Here is a 19,011-nt window from a genome sequence, read left to right on the forward strand (position 1 = left end):
TAAGAACAGGAAGAAAAGCAAGATGAAAAAGGATGAGGAGGAAAAAAGTGAGGAGAGGAGAAGGATGAGGAAGAAGAGAAAGTGGAGGACCACAAAGAAGAGGAAGAAGATGAGGAGGAGGAGGACAGTCTTCCTCGTAGAAGCTTTTATCTGTGATCATCGGGTCTGTGGCGCCATCTGGTGTCTGACCGGAGAACTGCAGCAGCTCCACGTTTATTTACCCTGTAGCTCCATCTAGTGGACGAACTACAACATGACAAGATAAACCTGCTGTCACCTGTTCTACCTGAGAAACAAGAGAGGAAGAGGAGGAGAGAGGAAGAGGAAGAATAGGAGGAAGAATAAGAGGTGAAGGTTTATGGAGTCCTTCAGTCTCTTAGAAAATAAAACACATTCATTTCTGATCAATCTCAGGATCATTTTGGAGCCGTTTTTATTTTTAATAAACTCCTTTTCTTTCCTCCTTGCTCTTCGTCTCCTTCCTTGGTTCGTGTAAAAAGAAGAAGTTTTTAAAATAAAAATCTTCTTGTGGAACAATCCCGTCGTCAAAGTCCCCCGCCCGTATCCCCCCCCTCCTCCCCCTTAACTCCCCCCCCCCAGGAAATAAATCAATTCAGCGTCTGGGCTTTATCACAAAACAGGTTTAATTTAATATCTCTTTATTTTTTAAAATAATTAAACATTTGTATTTCTCCAACCCTTTTTTATCTTTTTTTTTTTTCAGCTTTTAAATCATATTATATCTGGGCCATTCTAAAGCACACATTAATCCTGCAGGGGGGAGGAAGGAGGGAGGGAGGGAGGGAGGGAAGGGGGGGAGGAGGTTCACCGTCAAAGCTCCACAACAGGGCAAGAAAAAAAAAACAAAAAAAAGCATCTGCCCTCCATTCTCAGCCTCCCCCCCTTCCCTCTCCCCTCCCCTCCCCTCCCCTCCCTCACCCCCTCCCCTCCCCTCCCTTCCCTTCCCCAACTAAAAAATATATCCAATGGTCAAAAGAAACTTCATCAAAATATCCAAAAATTAGATAAAAAGTGAGAGAAGAGGGGAGGACAGAAAAAGAAGAAACAGACTAAAAAGAGGGGTGGGGGAGGGAGGGAGGGAGGGAGGGGGGACACTATCATAAATACCAGGAAGTCTTGTTCCATAATACCTCTTTATATACTGGATACTCCTCTCCACAGGTTCCTAAGCAAAAAACTAAATTACTACAAGATACAAGATTATCAGTGTACTGCATTCAATAACAATGTACAGGGTTGTCTCTTTTTTGTTGTTGTTGTTGTTGTTAATACTGTGAAGTCAACGCGGCGCCCCCCCCACCCCTGGTGGAGGAGCAAGGGGGAAGAGAGGTGAGGTGAGGGTGAGGCGCTCAGTTTGTGGCGCTCCTCTGAAGATTTTTTTTTTTGTTTTTGAGCTGTAAGTCCTCATTGATGGCCGGACGATGGTACCAGTACCAGACTGATACCAGCCAATCAATACCTGGGGGGGTGGGAGGGAGGGGGGAGAAGGGGGGAGTCCATCATTTCCAGAGCAGGGTTGAAGTGTACGGAGTGTGTTTACATGCTGAATCTGAAATGATTATGTCTTTAAAAGCCATAAATCCAAAGTATTTTTATTTTAATTTAAAGGGATTTATTCACCGTTTATCCTCAAATTAAAAGACTCTTATTTTGAAGGAGCCACAGGAAGTGAGACGCATGTAAACACACTCAAAGAAAAGCCGTCTGTGGTTGTGAGGAGGTCCCTGGTGGTTAATTTAACGTGTTGTTCAGTTTATTGCCTGTTTAAAAAAAAAAAAATCCTTTGGGAGGGAGGGGGGCGTCCCATGAGGAGGAGGGCGAGGGGGGGGGGGCACAAAGATGGGAGGCGACGAGAGGAAAAGCAAAGAGGAGAACCAGGAAAATAAAAATTACATATGGGACTGTACTGAAGAAGAGGAGGAGGAGGAGGAGGAGGAGGAGGAGGAGGAGTGGGATGAAGAGTTCAAATCAAACTATCTTCTCTTTTTTTGTGTTTTTTTCTGTTTTCAAAGAGTTCTGTTCATGTCCTACAGTCCAAAAATGTTTTTTATTTTTATTTTTTTTGTTTAAATCCCCTCTCACACAAGTCATTTTCTCATTTTCTATTTTTCTTCCTTTTTTTTATTCTTATTTTTTTTTGTTTTTCCGTTTGCAATAATATCAGTTTAAGGGAAAAAAAAAAAGAAAAAATAATTATTTACAGTGCTGTTGAAATAATGAAAACAGACGTGATGAATCTACTGTAAAGTAAGTCGCACAAACACAGGAGAAAAAAAAAACAACATAAGAAAAAACAAAAAGGAGAACGATTAAGAAACCAGCGGCGCTGCGTGTCCTCCCAGAGACGACGCCTGGACCAGGAGCTCTGGGCAGACATGGCTGATGTGGAGGAGGGTGAGGACGGGGGGAGTTTGGGGGTCAGGATCGGGGGAGTAGGAGTCAGATGGGGGGAGGACGAAGGAGGGGAGAGGGGAGCGCGGCGCTGTCTTCGTTAAGTTGGGATGATCCCGTCGCTCCTAAGGCCCCGCTTCAGCTCCAGGTCCTCCAGCTTCTTCCACAGCTCCTCCCGCTCCTTCTCCTTCTTCTTCTCACTGGGACACGAAACAAGGAGACACGGGGTTAGAGCTCTGAATAAAGTTTAAACATCGCAATGAAGGCACACTTAAAGCCCAGAATAAAGTTTAAGCTCTAATTTAAATTGAAGCTTTAAATAAAGTTTAGGCTCTAAATAAAGTTTAAGATCGATCTAATTTAAATTTAAGCTCTATATAAAGTTTAAGTTCTAAATAAAGTTCAAGCCCCAATTAAATTTTAAGCTCTAATAGAGGAAAAGCTCTTTATAAAGTTTAAACTCTAAAGTTTAAGCTTCAATTTAAATTTAAGCTCTAATAAACTTTAAACTCTATTTTAGATGTAAGCTCTAAATAAAGTTTAAGCACCAATTTAAGTTTAATTTGAAATAAAGTTTAAGCTACAATTAAAGTTGAAGCTCTAATAAAGCTTAAACTCAAATTTAATTTTAAGCTCTATATGAAGTTTAAGCTTCAATTAAAGTTTAATTCAAAATAAAGTTTTTACAATTAAAGTTTAAGCTCTAATAAAATTTAAACTCAACTATACATTTAAGCTCTATTTAAAGTGTAAGCTCAAATTAAAGTTTAATTTGAAATAAAGTTTAAGCTCTAATAGAGTTCAAGCTCTATATAAAGTTCTAAATCAAGTTTAATTTCTAATTAAAGTTTAAACTCTAATCAAGTTGAAGCTCTAAATTTAGGCTCTAAATAAAGTTAAGTTTGGCTTTAAAGGTAAAGCTCTAAATCAGGTCAAAGCTCTTAAAAGAAAGTTGAAGCTCTAGTTAAAGTTTAAGCTCTGACTAAAACTGATAGCCCCCGTTAAAGTGAAAGCTCTAAATCAAGGTTAACCTCTAAATAAAGTCAAACTTTGATAACAAAGTTAAAGCTCTAAATAAATGTAAGCTCTAATACAAGTTGCTAAAAGTTAATAAAAGTAAAGTATCTGTAAACGTCTAATAGGATTTATTACCGTTTGTTTTACTCTCAGTCAGATCATCTGTGGAGTTTGAGCTCACTTTGAGCTCTGGAGAGAACATCTATGGTTGAAACTATTTTCAGTTTAAAACATATTTAATTAACTGATGAAAACAGTTTCCTGGTCCTGAGACCGTCCCTGTCTGTGTCTGGTATCAGTCCAGATGTTTATAGAGTGACAGCGACCGTCTCCATCAGAGCTTCTTACCGCTGGCGGTCCGACTTGTAAGTGGCTGTGAGTTCATCAAATAAGGTACTGTTCATCTCCATGAAGGCCTTCAGTACGTTGTAGACCAGCGCCACGATGGCCCTGAGAGGAGGAGGGGGGGCAACAATGAGACAACAACTCAGACTCTTCATCTGACAGTATGTGCTTCACATATACACCAGTCAGCCATAACATTATGACCACTATAGCCTAATATAGTGGTCGAGGCCTGGACTCCTCTAGAGCTCTGAACGTGAGCTGTGGTATCTGGAACCAGGATGGTAACAGCAGACCCTTTAAGTCCTTCAAGTTGAGAACTGGGGCCTCTGTGGATCAGACTTGTTTGTCCAGAACGTCCCACAGATGCTGGACTGGACGCTGGAGGGGACACTGTCTCCATCTGCAGTAATGCTGAGGTAGGAGCTACGAGTCAAAGGATCATCTACATGAAGGACCCAAGGTCTCCTACACCTGAATCCACCTGCTTGTCTTCAGACCTGAACCACCGTCCTCCATGTCTCCTTGGTCCAGGTCTGATGTGTCCATTCTAGGACGTTCTATCAGAGGTCAAAGGTCAGCATAGACGCCCTGACTGGTCTGAGATCCACTCAGTGTTCTGACTCTTTTCAATCAGAACCAGAACCACACGGGTCAGAGTCAAAGATCCTGACAGGAGCCATGACAACCAGAGTGGTCATAATGTTATGGCTGGCTGGTGTACTGATTTAACCGTTATGTATTTAAAGCTCTCACGGGTTCCAGTGCTCTTTGGAGATCCTGTAGAGGCTGGCGAACATGATGGGCAGGATGACGCTGGAGTTCTCCTCGATCAGACTCATGATGTACTCGTTGTTCCAGTAGTACAGAGCTCGCTCCGCCACCTGGAACCACAACCACCGAGTCACGTCTACGTTTTTTATTTAGTTCACTGTAAAAACACGTTGGCCGCGCGCCGACCGGCGGGACGGACCACGCCACCGACCTGGAAATGTGGGCTGGACACGCATCTGGAGATCTGCTTGAAGAGTGGCTCCTGGATCTTGACGAACTGCGTGGGTTCGATGACGTCCAGGATCTCCTCCAGCTCCCCGAGAAACATCACCTGCACGCACACCAAAAAACATTAAAGCCATTATCTACACATCCACACACACACACACACACACACACACACACACACACACACACACACACACGGTTGAAGCCAGAGGAAATAACGACCTCACCTCTTTTTGACTGCAGGTTTTTGGCCAGAACTTCAGTAAGCCTCTGATGACCTGAGGGTGGAGAGGACGGAGAGGTCAAACATAGGAGACCTTGGTCAAACCAAACACAAACTCTGAGACCCTGAACACAACAAGATACTCACTGGTTCTGTTAATGTTGGGTCTTTCTCTAGGAACTGTACAATGCAATACGCCAACTGCAACAAGAGAGGAGACCAGAGGTTACTAAGAATCTAAACACTTTAGAAAAGTTTACAACAGCAGCTCACACACACATTTAACATGGATTCATACTCTACAGATACCTACAAGGGTCTGTGTAGATTTTGGGGTTTTGAAGTTTGGTTGAATTTATCTTTGGTCTGAACACAATGATCCATGGACCAGAGAGACCTGGACCAGGGGTCACCATGGAGACTACGTCCAGGACCAGAGAGACCTGGACCAGTGGTCACCATGGAGACTACTTCCTGGTTCATTCAAGGAGAATACAGAAGTAGAAATAAAATAAAATCTAATATTAACTTTCTGTTTTTCATTTAAGGCTACAGAATAAGAGAAAGGTTTTATTATTTAAAAAAATAAATAAATAAATAAATAAAATAAAATAAATAATAATAATAAAAAAAAACACACAGGCCACCGATGTGTCAAACATATGGCCTGTGGCCTAAAAGCAGACCGTCAGAGGGTCTAATCTGGCCCGAAGCATGAATTTGCAAAGTGACTAGAAGACAGTGAATAGAAGATGACAATTTTTCAATGAAAATAACTGCTATCCCTAATTTGTCCACTGTTTTTAGTCAGAGAAGTGAACAGAACACAACACTGAGACCCAGGAGGAAACAGCTGACAGCAATGTGCCCAAATTTCACTTATTATTCTTAAGATATTTCATTGTTTTTAAAGGATAGTTACATTCTCCTAATTTACATCTTATTCCTTGCACTACAACAAATGGAAAAAGTCTGGAGTTGTCTTTACTTATATGTTATTATTCTGTTATGTTACTGGTCCGGCCCACTGGAGATCAAATTAGACCGTATGTGGCCCGCTGTTGTTAACTGGGAAAAAAACCATTTCTGTATATTTAAAAGTATTTGAATCTTCAACATTTCTGCATAAAAATAAAACTCAAATCATTCCATAATGTTTCAGTGTCATGCGTCTGACTGAGTTATATCTCTGTCTACTTTCAGGACTTTTTCTTTTTCAGTTCCAGACTCTGCAGCCGTCAGATATTAACACAAATGACCTGTGGAGACACGAGCAGACGTTACCTGTGCATGGAAGAGGGACAGACTCCTGACGGTGTGGAGGGGGATCAACACTTTGACCAGAAACTGTTTATGCTCCGCTTTGAGCGGCAGAGCGAAACCATTGATTATACTGCAACAGAGAGAGACAGAGAGAGAGAGAGAGGAGATGAACACATCAAAGAGCTTCACTGTGATCGTCTGAAAGAAGAAGACGATGCAGCCTGAAGGAGAAATAAAGACACAGAGACATCTGAGGAACATCTTTACAAACAATCGTACAGTTCATGTGTTTATCACTGACTATAAACCGAGTGTTCTGCTGAGAGAAGGGTTCATTTCAGATCCTCAGATTAAATACGGTCTAAAAACAGACGATACCAGAGCAGGGCTGGAAATGTGTGTGAGGCTCGGAGGCGTCCACATACCTCCCCAGGATCTCCAGCAACTCAGCCACCCCGTTGAAGTGCTCCGTCTCTGCAGGACAGAGGAGGAAGAGGAGGAAGAGGAGGAGGAGGAGAAACACAGGAGAACAGAAGAAGGTTGAAAACAAATTCACAAAAACGACAAAACCAGATGAACACACTGAGTGAAAACATTTAAAAGGTTTATTCTGACGTCCTACTTTATTTCTTTATCGTTTGGTCTCTTGTTCTTTTTAACTTGTTGCTTTTGTCACTTTTGTTTTTCTGTCGTGTCGAGAACGGTTCAGGGATTCAGCTCTACTGTTGGTTCACTGTTTTTATTAATTCACATTCACTTCTATTGTACTGAATTTCTATTTTTTTTTTTTTGTATTTATTTAATGCTACATCCTTTAAACCATCTGCTGCTGCAACACTGTTAATTCCCCCGCTGTGGGATAAATAAAGGATTAACTTAATTCTGACTATATACTCCGATCAGGCATAACATTATGACCACCTTCCTAATATTGTGCAGGTCTCCCTTGTGGTGACTCATCAGAGAATGGACATGGGCCTTCTGAGGGTGTCCTGTTGTTAGTGGGGGGGTCTTTGAGGGGAGGGGCCTCTGTGGATCATCCCACAGATACTTGATCAGTTTGGGATCTAGTGAATTTGGAGGCCAGGTCAACACCTTGTGCTGTTCTTCATGTTTTTTTTTAGTTGTTCCTAAAGTGTTTTTGTGTGTGTGTCTGTGTCAGGCTGCATCCTGCTGGGGATGGCTGCTGCCATCAAGGAGTGTCATTGCTATGGGGTGGGCGTGCCTGGTCTGGTCTAGGTGGGTGCTACATGTCTAAGTAACATCCACACCAATGAATGCCAGGTCCAGAAGTTTCCCAGCAGAACATTGAACTGTCACAAGATGGTTTAAATGTTATTCACTTGTCCTGTCAGTGGTCATAATTTTGTGGCTGATCGGAGTAGATAATGTATAACAGTACATATCTACCTACCTACACTGTCCTCACTCAATCCTGAATAATAACAGAAAGTAAATCCTCTCACAGTTCAGTTTGTAATAAATCTCTTTTCTTGTCACTTGTTTTCCTGCTGTGTTATTTTTTTTTTTTTAGTTAATACAGAGAATAAGTTATTTCTACATTCATTAGAGAAGCAGCAGCATTACTATTCAGCAGTGGTTGTGTTTGTGACCTGTCAGCTGTCTGAAACATCAGAGGAAGTGGACTCACCGTAGAAAAATATTATTGATCTGTTTTCGTATAAAAGCCCTCAGCCCCAGGAATTTGCCGTAGATTCTATGCAAGACTGTCTTCAGATAGTCCCTCTCCCGAGGATCCTCGCTGTCGAACAACTCCAAGAGCTGCAGAGACAGACGGACAGACGGATGAAGAGGAGAGGAGCAAGTGTAAAGATAAAAGAAAGCTTCATGTTCAAACGACAGACGGGAGACGCTTGAAGACGATCCAGAAACTCACCTGTAGGACAAACTTCTGGTCTATGTACTTTTTGGCAATGCTGGGCTGGAATTCCTGACTCTCCAAGAACCGAATGAAGAACTCGTATACCAACTGAGGAGGGGAGGAGAAGAAAGAACAAACAAGGTTAATAAGAAAGTTGTGCTTCGTCTGTCTTGTGCAGGAAGTTAGGCAGGCACAGCTGTAGTCCTGAGCAGCAGCATCTCCTCAAGTAGCATGTTGAGAAATATTCTTATTCACTTTCTCTGTGAGAGTAAGATGACAAACAGCCAGTATGACTAGCTCAGTGTAAGACCGGCCTGGAAACAGATCTAGAGCTCACTGATGAACGTGTTTTATCTTGATCGATTCATTTAAACTCAAGCAAATAATCAACTGACTCGTTTTATTTCTGAGGCTTAAATGACGTGTGTTGAGAAGCGTGAAGGTGTGAGTTCTGTTCACCTGTAAGTGCGGCCAGGAGGCCTCGAGTGTGGGCTCGTCCTCCTCAGGGTCAAACTCGTTACTGTCGCTGGGCGGAAGGGTCCGGAATATGTTGTGAGACACCTGAGAGGAGACGGAAACAGGCTTTAAACAGCTGACTGAGGAAATGTCTGAACGTCTGGCTGCTCTTAATAAACGACGACATTAATATGTTAACGCTTCTAAACGATCCTCTTTCATGTCTCATCCTATAGATTCACGTAAAGTAAACGATCTCATTGGAGCAAATGAGCAGAGGTCAGATTTATACTCTAATCTAATTTAGTTCTCATCTCAGTCTGGTAACAGTCCGTTGGGGTTAGACTGTATTATGGGTCACGTTTCAATCAATACAGAGCAAAAGAAAACGCTCTGCACACTCAGAGCAACCAAGTATGTGACATTAAGTGATTTAGGCATTTGTTGGGGATGCCTTAATTATATAATTAACTGTTTAGCCCTTTAAAGTCATTACTCTGTCAGGAGACAAGGTAGCGGACTATAAACAGCTCGCTTATCCCAAGGCAGTCATTCAGTTGTAAACAACTTAAACTCCATGGTATCACCACATTAAGCCCCGCCCCCAAGTGATCTGATTGGCTGGAGCATAATTAGTTAGAGACTTCAGTAACAAAACAATTTGTAGACAAGGAAGTCAGTCTTGTCATGAATTTATGTTTTTTTGTGCAAAGGTTTCAGAAAGGTCAGCTAAGCACTATGCTAATTTAATGAATGTAAACTGCCATAGGAGTATGCTAAATGTATTAGCATGTCATTTACAAGTTAGACCATGGGATGTCTTCAGCCAATCAGCTGGTTTCTAATATTAAAAACAAAAGAAGAACATTAAACTGTGTAAATTATTATGGTGCAAAGTAAAGATGTGCTGTGAACTGTTTTGCTTGTGCTCCTAACATTTAAAGTGATAAAACATTAATATATTCAAGATTTTAATATTTCTTTACCATTTTGACGACCTCAGGGTAGGCCTGCTCCGTCAGGTAGCCCCGGCTGACGGTCACGTAGTCCACCAGCTCGTTGAGCGTGGATCGCTTGTACTCCTTCATCTTGAGATCCGACAGCGTGTCCATGAAGTCAAAGACAGTACAGCACTGCTGCAGCTTCTTCAGGAACAGCTCCGGCTGCTCCGGCGCTGGCACGTCTGCAAGAACGAAGCAAACAAGAGAGGCCATCAGACACCAGAGCATCACCTCAGGTGTACTTAATATTGTGGCCGACCAGCCCAGGTGAGTCCCCAGAATGTAATAAATGGAATAATAAAATCAAACGTTTCTGCAGCGAGATAAAGGGAGCGCTGAAAATAAGACTGGGTTTATAGATGGTTTTTACTTGTTGAGACGTTTATTGTTTTATCACTGAAAGACAAGAACTTTTTGAAAAAACATAAAGTTCATCCTGTTTTTGGTAAAGTTGGAGTAAGAACTGTAAAATAAAACATAGCCCAGTGTAACACAGCCATCACCTAGCTCAAATAAAAGGACGTATTATTAAATTTTTGTAGTAAGAAGAAGAAGAAGCAGGAAGAAGAAGGAGGACTAGAAGAAGAAGAAAAAACAAGAAGAAGACAAGAAAAAGAAAAATGAGGACAAGACAAAGAGGAAGAAGACAAGAAGAAGAAGGACAGAAGAGGACAAGAGGACAAGAAGAAAAAGGAGGACAAGACGAAGAAGAAAAAGGAGGACAAGACGAAGAAGAAGACAAAAAGAGGAAGAAGCTGGAAGACAAGAAGAAAAAGAAGAAGAGGATGAAGAAGTGGAAGAAGAAGAAGAAAAGAAGACAAGAACAAGGAGGACAACACAAAGAAGACAAGAGGAAGTAGAAGAAAAAGGAGGACAAGACGAAGAAGAAAAGAAGGAGAAGGAGAACTAGAAGAAGAAGAAAAAACAAGAAGACAAGAAAAAGAAAAATGAGGACAAAACAAAGAGGAAGAAGACAAGAAGAAGGAGGACAGAAGAGGACAAGACGAAGAAAAAGGAGGACAAGACAAAGAAGAAGGAGGAGGAGGACGAGACAAAGAAGACAAAAAGAGGAAGAAGCTGGAAGACAAGAAGAAAAAGAAGAGGATGAAGAAGAGGAAGAAGAAGAAGAAAAGAAGACAAGAACAAGGAGGACAACACAAAGAAGACAAGACGAAGTAGAAGAAGAAGGAGGACAAGACGAAGAAGACAAAAAGAGGAAGAAGCTGGAAGACAAGAAGAAAGAAGAAGATGAAGAAGAAGAAGACAAGAAAAAGGGGGACAAGAAGAAGAAGAAGCAGGAAGTAAGAGAAGAATGATCAATGACAGACGTTTCCAATAAGTTTTAAATCTCTCTAGAAACATTTCTGAATGGATTTTAATAAAGGATGCTGCCACCGCTCAGACTCCCGTCTTACATCAACTCATCAATCTTCCCTCATAAAGAGCTTCTGCTCATGGAGGACGAGTGTGACGGCTCATTATCTGGCAGAGCTGAGACAGAGGCAGGTGTCTTCATTCAAACCTCACAGTGACAGACATGGTAGAGGGTCGCATGGAGTTCAGACCTCCCCCCCCCCCCCCCCCCCCCCATCCATCCCATCCCAGCAGGACCGGCCCGTTATTATGCAACAGATAAGCTGCTGTTGCTGCTGCTGCTGCTCTGAAGAAGTGGATGAGTCTGAAGAGTAAGTATGATTAAAAAATTACACTTCAAAGCGTCAGTGTGTCGCCTTTAATTCTGCAGCAATTTATGTCGAGCAGCAAACTACGTTAGAATGAAAGAGAGAGAATAGGACTCTTTCACTCTTTCACCTCATCGTGAAGCCGTTGATTCATTCATTCATACACATGAAGAAGAAGAAGCAGAAGAAGCAGAAGAAGCAGAAGAAGTGTTTTCCTGTCCTGGGAAAGGAGCCTGCGCAGATCTCATCAAGCGCATTTAAACTAATTCTACCCAGAGTGTTTTCGGTCCAAATACCCACGACCTGCTGCCCTCCTGCTTCAGCTCAGCTCATTGAGGCTGCGTCCAACCGGGCCAGCCACAAACAAAACCCAAACCTGGACCGAGTGCCAGGAGTCCCGGGCTCTGCAGGGTTTCATTCCAGCTGGACAAACTTTTACTGGGATGGAAGAAGACTCCTGCAACAACCGCTCATTTATCAGTGAACGTGCAAAAATAATCCACAATCTAGTCTGTATGATATGATCAGTGCTACACATATCTAAAACCTGTGCTGAGCAGAATATTAAGGCTCCATGTGCTCGAGGAAGACATTCACTTTCTTTTCTGCTCATTCTTAGAATATTACGATAACGATGAACCCAGAAAATCATCGCACAGCTCTGCAGCTCCTCTGTGTCTCTAAGACGTCAAAGAACAAGAAGAGCTACTACTAGCTGGGATGCTAGGAAGCTTGGGGGAGCTGCTAACCGCCGTACAGAGCCTCCTAGATCTCTACGGTTTATTCCGTATCATCATGCCGTTGTGGAAAGTATTTGTTTATTTCCGATCAGATCGTTGTAGCACATGCTTCTTGTTGTTGTTGTGTGTGATCTTGCTGTCTCAGGTTTTCATGTACAGTACGCTGTGGTTCATTACAGTAACTACTGGCAGCACATTTCGGGGCCGGCTCGTGTTGCAGGAGCCCGGGACCTCCGGGTCCTGCAGCTCTGCCTCTATAGGAGCATGTGAACGACCTTAAAGGAAGCTATTAATAGACAGATAATCACACAGGACACTGTAATCCCTCTACAGAGACAGAGAGATAGAGAGAGAGAGAATACAGCTAAGTGGTTGGGTGAGGGAAGTACGACTGTGAATGAAGCAGAGAGAGAGACAGAGAGAGAGCATGAAAGAGTTTTCAGCTGTAGTTAAAGTGTGAGAGAAAGTGTGTAGCCTGGAATAACCCAGAAACTAGGCCTGCTGCACACACTCAGTCTAGTCCTAACATCAGCCAGCCACAACTCAAAGCTCTGCTCAGCCACAGCTTGTTAGCCTACCGATCCAATACTAATCTTTTAATATCGAGTCCCGACCTGATCTTAAATGTCCTGAAGTCTGTCTCCTGTAGCTTCCTAAAGTCTTTCCTTGTCTTCTCCTAGAGTCATGAAATGTTCCGGTCATCCAGCGCTGCCATAAACTCCCTCACCCTCTCTGGAAGACTTCACCCCGACAGATGACTACAGTTCTTTCTGATGCTAGTTCCTAAATGACTGAATATCCCGTAAAATACTTCCATGAGTCACAAGAACTGCATGGTTTATAGTTGAGTGAGTAGATTTTTTTTTTTTTTTTTACTTCTCTAATTTCTCTACAAGTATTTCATGTTCAGTTAAGTTAAACAAACCAGAGACCAGAATGTAAGACTCATGGATGTGTCAAATTCGGTGGAATACTGTGCTTACGTCTTATCCCCAGTTATGACAGCTCCAACTGCCAGGAAGACTGAAAATATCCACGAATAAGTTAGCCATAAGTGAGTACGATAAGATACTTGAATCAACTCTTTGAATTTAATTTAATCTAGAGTCAAACATCTGCCAGAGGATGATCAGTCCCAAACAGAGAGGTTCCAGACAAACAAATCTGAGTAAATGTGGAGTTTTGTCACTTCATGTTGCCGAGCAGAGACGCCACATCGACCAAATGTGTCCGCAGACAGAAACACAAACACCTGACAAAGCACCCTGCCACCTTACCACACCCATACAAGCTGCTGCAAGTCGAGGTTGATAAAGTCAACACTGGCTCAGGAAGGTTTAGATCACACCGATCAACTGAAAACAACTGTTTAACAACCGCTAACAACAGCTGTTCCTAATTTGTCCGCTGCTTCAGTCAGAGCAGGTTTGTCTGCTGGTCTGGTTAACGGAGCGGGGGGCGAGTTTTGTTTCGTGTCTATACGCGAGGAAGCTGTACTGAAGGTGAGTAAGGATTAAATAAGAGAGGTAAAACATAGATGCTGACACTGAAGGTCCTTCCTCAGCAGGTGGAGGCGCTGTTGAGTTTTTTCTGCACGCTGGGGAAGAGGAGAGGCAGTTGTCCAGGTCAGTTCTCAGGTGTTTGAAGGACTCAACCTGCTCCACCAGCTGACCCTGGATGCTGAGAGTTACTGACTCTCCTCTGGTGATTACTACGTTACTGGTCCGGCCCGTTTGAGATCAAATCAGGCTGAACTAAAAAGAGTTTGACCCCCTGATCCGGACTCATCAGAGACAGATCAACGTCAACATATTTATCACTAAACAACAATGGATCTCTTCTGTGTCTGTGTCTGTGTCTGTGTCAGAGCTCGGAGCAGGATATAACTTCTGGGGGAATGAACGACCGTCGAGGATTAAACGCTGACACCGGGTCGTACGACTGTAAACGCGTTCCAACTTCCTATGTTCTCAAACTCCTCTCGTATCAACGCGACTATTCTGAGATGCTTTATGAGCGCTGCGCCCCGGCCTGTGGAAACACTGATGCTCTGCTCTGGATTCAGCCTCCTCGGCTTTGGAGAGAGAGACTCTCATCTGGGCTCTCTTGGCAGAGGAAGAGAGAAGTCGCTGCTGCTTAATTAATGGTGGAAAAAAAAAAGAAAAGCTTAACGACTCGCAGTACGAGAGAGAGAGAGATAGAGAGAGAGGGAGGGAGGGAAGTCGGATGTCTCACCACAGGAACTCCTATAAGTTAGGCTAATTACATAACAGCATCAACGATTCAGCACGGGGTCAGCATCCAGCAGCTCACATCCGTTTTTAAGAAAGAAACTGTTAATATTTAATTATGTAAAGCTTAATCAGTTTATATACATTCAGCCAAACACAGGCTTAAAAAAAAAAAACAGATTTAAAAAACTAAACTAAAACTAAGAGGATGCAAGCAAAGCAAACAGAAGCATATTTTTCTCCACCTGCCAAATGACATGCAGATTAGATCAGCCTCTGATCAGTTTAACGACCAAAACAAGGAGCTCACATGGTTTATTTCCATACAGGCTCCATATGTCTGCCCAAGACGGAAATCTGAGAGTTCAGCGTTTGTAAAATGTGTTTTAAATTGAATTCTCATACTGCAGTGAAAGAGAAACCGGTCCGGGTTTCTGCCTGACGGTGCCAAGCAGTGAAAGTGGAGTGCAGCCAGTTAACTGCAGCTAACAGCGTGGCCTGAGATGAACTCACAGTCTACCGTGTTGATGCTGTATAAATAAATACTAGGGCATCGCTATTCCAGATAAATATAAAGGATTATTTTAAGAGAGCAGCCGGTCTGTAAACTGAGACAAAGAACACGTCAAGAGGACCGAACGCTACGGTTAAGAAAACTACAGGAAACAAAAGGTAGAGACCAGAATAAATCACTTAAGACTAAACTGATTCAAGGAGGAACTGTTTCTATGGAGACTAAATAAAATGATCTGATCAGATATGTGTGTATATATGTGTCACATCAAAATGTTAATCACTGTAGAAGTTTATTGATAAAGTGGTTCTGCTGCTGTGGAGCATTACACCTACTGGAAATAAAACAGAAGAAGAAGACGAAGCTGAAGAGGATGAAGAGATAAAGGAGAAAGAAAAAAAGTAGGAAAAGGAGGTGGAAGAGAGGGAAGGATAAAGAAGAAGGATGAAGAGGGAAAGGAGGAGTAGAAGAAGAAGAAGACGACAAAGAAGGAGGAGGAGGAGGAGGAGGAGGGGGGTTGGAGGAGAAGAACAGAGAAGTCAGAGAAGAAGAAGGAAGAGAAGAAGACGGAGGGAGTGAATGAGAAGAAGAGAAAAATGAAGAAGGATGAAGAGGGAAAGGAGAAGGGGGGTGAGGTGGAGGAGAGGGGGAGTGAAGGAGAAGGACAGGGAAAGAGAAGAAGAATATGAAGACGAATAAAGAGGGAAATGAGAATGAGAAAAAAGTAGGAGAAGATAGAAGGCAGAAGAAGAAGAAGAAGGAGGAGGAGGAGGGAGTGGAGGAAGAGGATGAGAAGAATGATCCAACAAATGAGGAGGGAGGCAAAGAAGGAGAACAAAGAGGACAAGACGAAGGAGGAAGTGGAGGAGTAGCACACAGAAGAAGAACTTCCAGTGTGTGTCCTGAATTGACAGAGTAGAAGACGACGACCAAGATGTCTCCACGTCTCCAGGTCTGATCTGACGGGACGGGGCTGCTACAGAAACATCTAAACTCTCTGGACGTCCCGGGCTACGATACGGCGGGGAAATCCATGAGTATTTTTAAACAGCCTGCGTTCAGTGGAAACACAAGTCTAGGAAGGTGTAAGACGAGCGGTGGACACACTCTTTAAGAACAGTCCACACACACACACACACACACACACACACACACACACACACACACACACACACACACACACACAGTGTCCAGGGGAAAGCCCCTTGTCTCTAAAAGCAGTGAATGTGTGTGACAGGGCGATCGGGCTTGAGTTACAGCAGGAGAGAGAGAGAGAGAGAGAGAGTAGCTCCAGCAGATGGACTCAGCAGGTGACTGAAGGTTAATGTGGAGAATATAATGTGCTGGCTATGACGAAACACAGAAACACTAAGAGCTGGAGATCAGTGCAGACGTGGGGGGGGGGGGGTTGAGGAGGCCGTGACCTCTCACCTCCTGATTGGTTATCGGTGGCTTCCAATTAGAGTGATTTACAGTAATAAAGGTGTCCTGCAGGAGAACCAGCAGCTATTTGTCCCAGCTCTAGATGTCGAGACGTCCCGATCAGTGTCTCTACTTGGTCCACGTATCTGGGACTGGAGGACATTTTGGGAAATGATCTGATGTTGATCTTGCGTCACCTGATCATCCGTTATCGAGGCTGCAGATATTTAGGAAGAATATCGGCCGATAATCATATTTAGTTGTGTGATTTATTGGTCAGTGTGCAACAAGTCAAGTGTCAGAAGGAGATTGTGTTCTGGCAGATGTTAAAACATCTGGTTTGGAGATGAAAACTGTTCAGGACTATTTTTCCCTCCACACATTAAACTAATCAGGAACTGAAAAGGGACTTGAACAGGCCTGTAACTGACTTAAGGGCTTAGTTTTCAAATCAGGTATTAAAACTAATAAAACATCTGGATTCACTCAACTCTGTGGCTGATGAATTGATTTTTAAGCTGTATGCAAAACATAAATAATCCAACCGTAAATTATATAACTCAGAAACGCAGCAATCAACGTCCTTAAAGATCAAACGGAGACTGAATCTGTGTCTTTACTCAAGCAACGACGACTAAAGGCTAGACTTTAAATGCACGGCGCTGATTAGTCGAACACGTTTCTAACTCAAAGCTTCTGAATCTCTGGAAATTGTACCGACTTTGTCCTGTGAAAAAAAGAACCTGGAGTTTTAGAGATCAGTATCTGATGGCCAATAATAACAATAAGAATCTCAACGAACTATTAAATACGGTCTCAACTTCTGCAGCGGCGAGCAAAAAGAAAAAGAAATCCAGGCACGTAAGCAAGTTCCTCAAAGTGAAAACGCGTGTCATGTTTCCTCGTCTCCGTTTCCCAGCAGTCGCTGCCGTCGATACATAAGCCGCCGAGGTTAAACATTACATAAAGGATTACAGGGACGACACAAGCTGACATCTGTTCCGTTTGGTCCTCAAACAGATGTGACCCAGGAACACGGCGGCCATCAGCTGTCAGCTGTCAGCTGATGAAAATCTCCACAGGACGCAGAGTCACGACAAACCGACCCAACAACGACAACGATGTGTTGACATTAACACGCATGTAGATATGAACACGGATACTCTGAGTCAGGCACACGGAACAAAGCAAGGTCAATCTGACTCATGGGTATGTTGAGATGAGTCAGACAGCGGCTAGCAAACAGGTAGAAGAAGGAGGAGGAGGAGGAGGAGGAGGAGGAGGTGTGAAGAAGGAGTACTAAAGGAGGAGGAGGAGGAGGAGGTATGAAGAAGAAGGAGGACTGAAGGAGAAGAAGGAGGACTGAAGAAGAAGAAGAAGAAGAAGAAGAAGGAGGAGGAGGAGGACTGAAGAAGAAGGAGGAGGAGGACTGAAGAAGGAGGAGGAGGACTGAAGAAGAAGAAGAAGAAGGAGGACTGAAGAAGAAGAAGAAGGAGGACTAAAGAAGAAGGACTGAATAAGAAGGAGGAGGAGGAGGACAGAAGACGAAGAAGAAGAAGAAGGAGGAGGACTGCAGAAGAAGAAGGAGGAGGAGGACAGAAGACGAAGAAGAAGAAGAAGGAGGAGGACTGCAGAAGAAGAAGGAGGAGGAGGACAGAAGACGAAGAAGAAGAAGAAGGAGGAGGACTGAAGAAGGACTACTGAAGAAGAAGAAAAGGAAGGACTACTGAAGAAGAAGGACTACTGAAGAAGAAGAAGACGGACTACTGAAGAAGAAAGACGAGGACTGAAGGAGGACTGAAGAAGAAGAAAAAGGAGGAGGACTGAAGAAGAAGAAGAAGAAGAAGAAGAAGAAGAAGTACCGTATTTTCCGGACTATAAGCCGCACCCGACTATAAACCGCTGGTGTTTTAATGTTTAATTACCGTAAGGGTTTCTTCTACCACGGAGGGGATTGTCGGGACAGAAATGACTGTTTGGAAACGCAAAGCGTCCCATTTAGTTACATTTGACAAACATAAATCTTTCGATCAATCAAACAAAAAATCAATCGATCAAACTTTCACATCTTTGACATTACAAACAGCATTCGTGCAGTGCACAAATAATACAACGGTGCGATCCTAGCGCACTTCCTGCAGTCATAGTAGCGTATAACAAGAAACAGAGCTTACAACGCTTGACGAGGCAATAACGTTAAATGGCTAAATTTAATTTGTTTGTAAAAGTGCTTGCCTGTAACACGGCAGCAAAAGTGCAGTAACCCTGCTGCTCAACAAAATAACCAGCATCTTTTTCGAAAACAGCCAACACAGCAGTAAAGGTGCAGTAACACGGTTTACTGTATCAAAATAACCAGAAAAGTCAGTTCTTAATCCTCGTGTCATCGTCTATGACATGATAGTGCGCACCTGGTGACCGTTAGCTGTAAAAATCCATCCGCCGTTGTATGAGCCGCAGGGTCCAAAGCAAGTGACAAAAGTAGCGGCTTATAGTCCGGAGTTTACGGTAGTAGTAGTAGTCAGTGATACCGAATGTTGTTGAATGTGGCTGTCTGGTGAGGTGGTAGTAGTTGATCATCATTCAGTACTATCAACAATAAAATGACTAAACAGAAGAAGGAGTCCATGGAGTCCACTCAGGTTAAAGGCTGCAGCCAAACAGCAACAACATTTAAAAGAGGAGAAACATCTTCCAGAGAGGGTTAGGGAGTTTATGGCAGCGTTGGATGACCAGAACATTTCTGGAGTAGAGAACACAAGGTACCAGCTACCCTCTCCACACTACATTAACTCTGACACAAAGATTTATTATTCATCTT

General features: G+C 43.0%; 1 protein-coding gene across 2 annotated transcripts in view; it reads right to left on the minus strand.

Annotated features, from left to right (window-relative positions):
• Positions 1-957: 957 nt before the first annotated feature.
• ppp2r5eb (protein phosphatase 2, regulatory subunit B', epsilon isoform b) overlaps positions 958-19,011 on the minus strand; it is a 39,681-nt gene continuing 21,627 nt past the window's right edge. For both annotated transcript variants that reach the window (XM_084568575.1, XM_084568574.1), the window contains exons 3-14: positions 9,587-9,783; positions 8,604-8,705; positions 8,160-8,252; positions 7,914-8,044; positions 6,688-6,747; positions 6,284-6,392; positions 5,147-5,200; positions 5,004-5,054; positions 4,760-4,879; positions 4,531-4,658; positions 3,778-3,879; positions 958-2,612 (exon numbers count right to left, since the gene is read on the minus strand). In XM_084568575.1, the coding sequence (XP_084424701.1) occupies positions 2,513-2,612; positions 3,778-3,879; positions 4,531-4,658; positions 4,760-4,879; positions 5,004-5,054; positions 5,147-5,200; positions 6,284-6,392; positions 6,688-6,747; positions 7,914-8,044; positions 8,160-8,252; positions 8,604-8,705; positions 9,587-9,783 (1,247 nt within the window). In that variant the 3' untranslated portion in view covers positions 958-2,512. The remainder of the gene's footprint in view (positions 2,613-3,777; positions 3,880-4,530; positions 4,659-4,759; positions 4,880-5,003; positions 5,055-5,146; positions 5,201-6,283; positions 6,393-6,687; positions 6,748-7,913; positions 8,045-8,159; positions 8,253-8,603; positions 8,706-9,586; positions 9,784-19,011) is intronic.

Source organism: Chelon labrosus, assembly GCF_963514085.1.
Source record: "Chelon labrosus genome assembly, chromosome: 20".
In the NCBI taxonomy this organism is placed as follows: domain Eukaryota; kingdom Metazoa; phylum Chordata; class Actinopteri; order Mugiliformes; family Mugilidae; genus Chelon; species Chelon labrosus.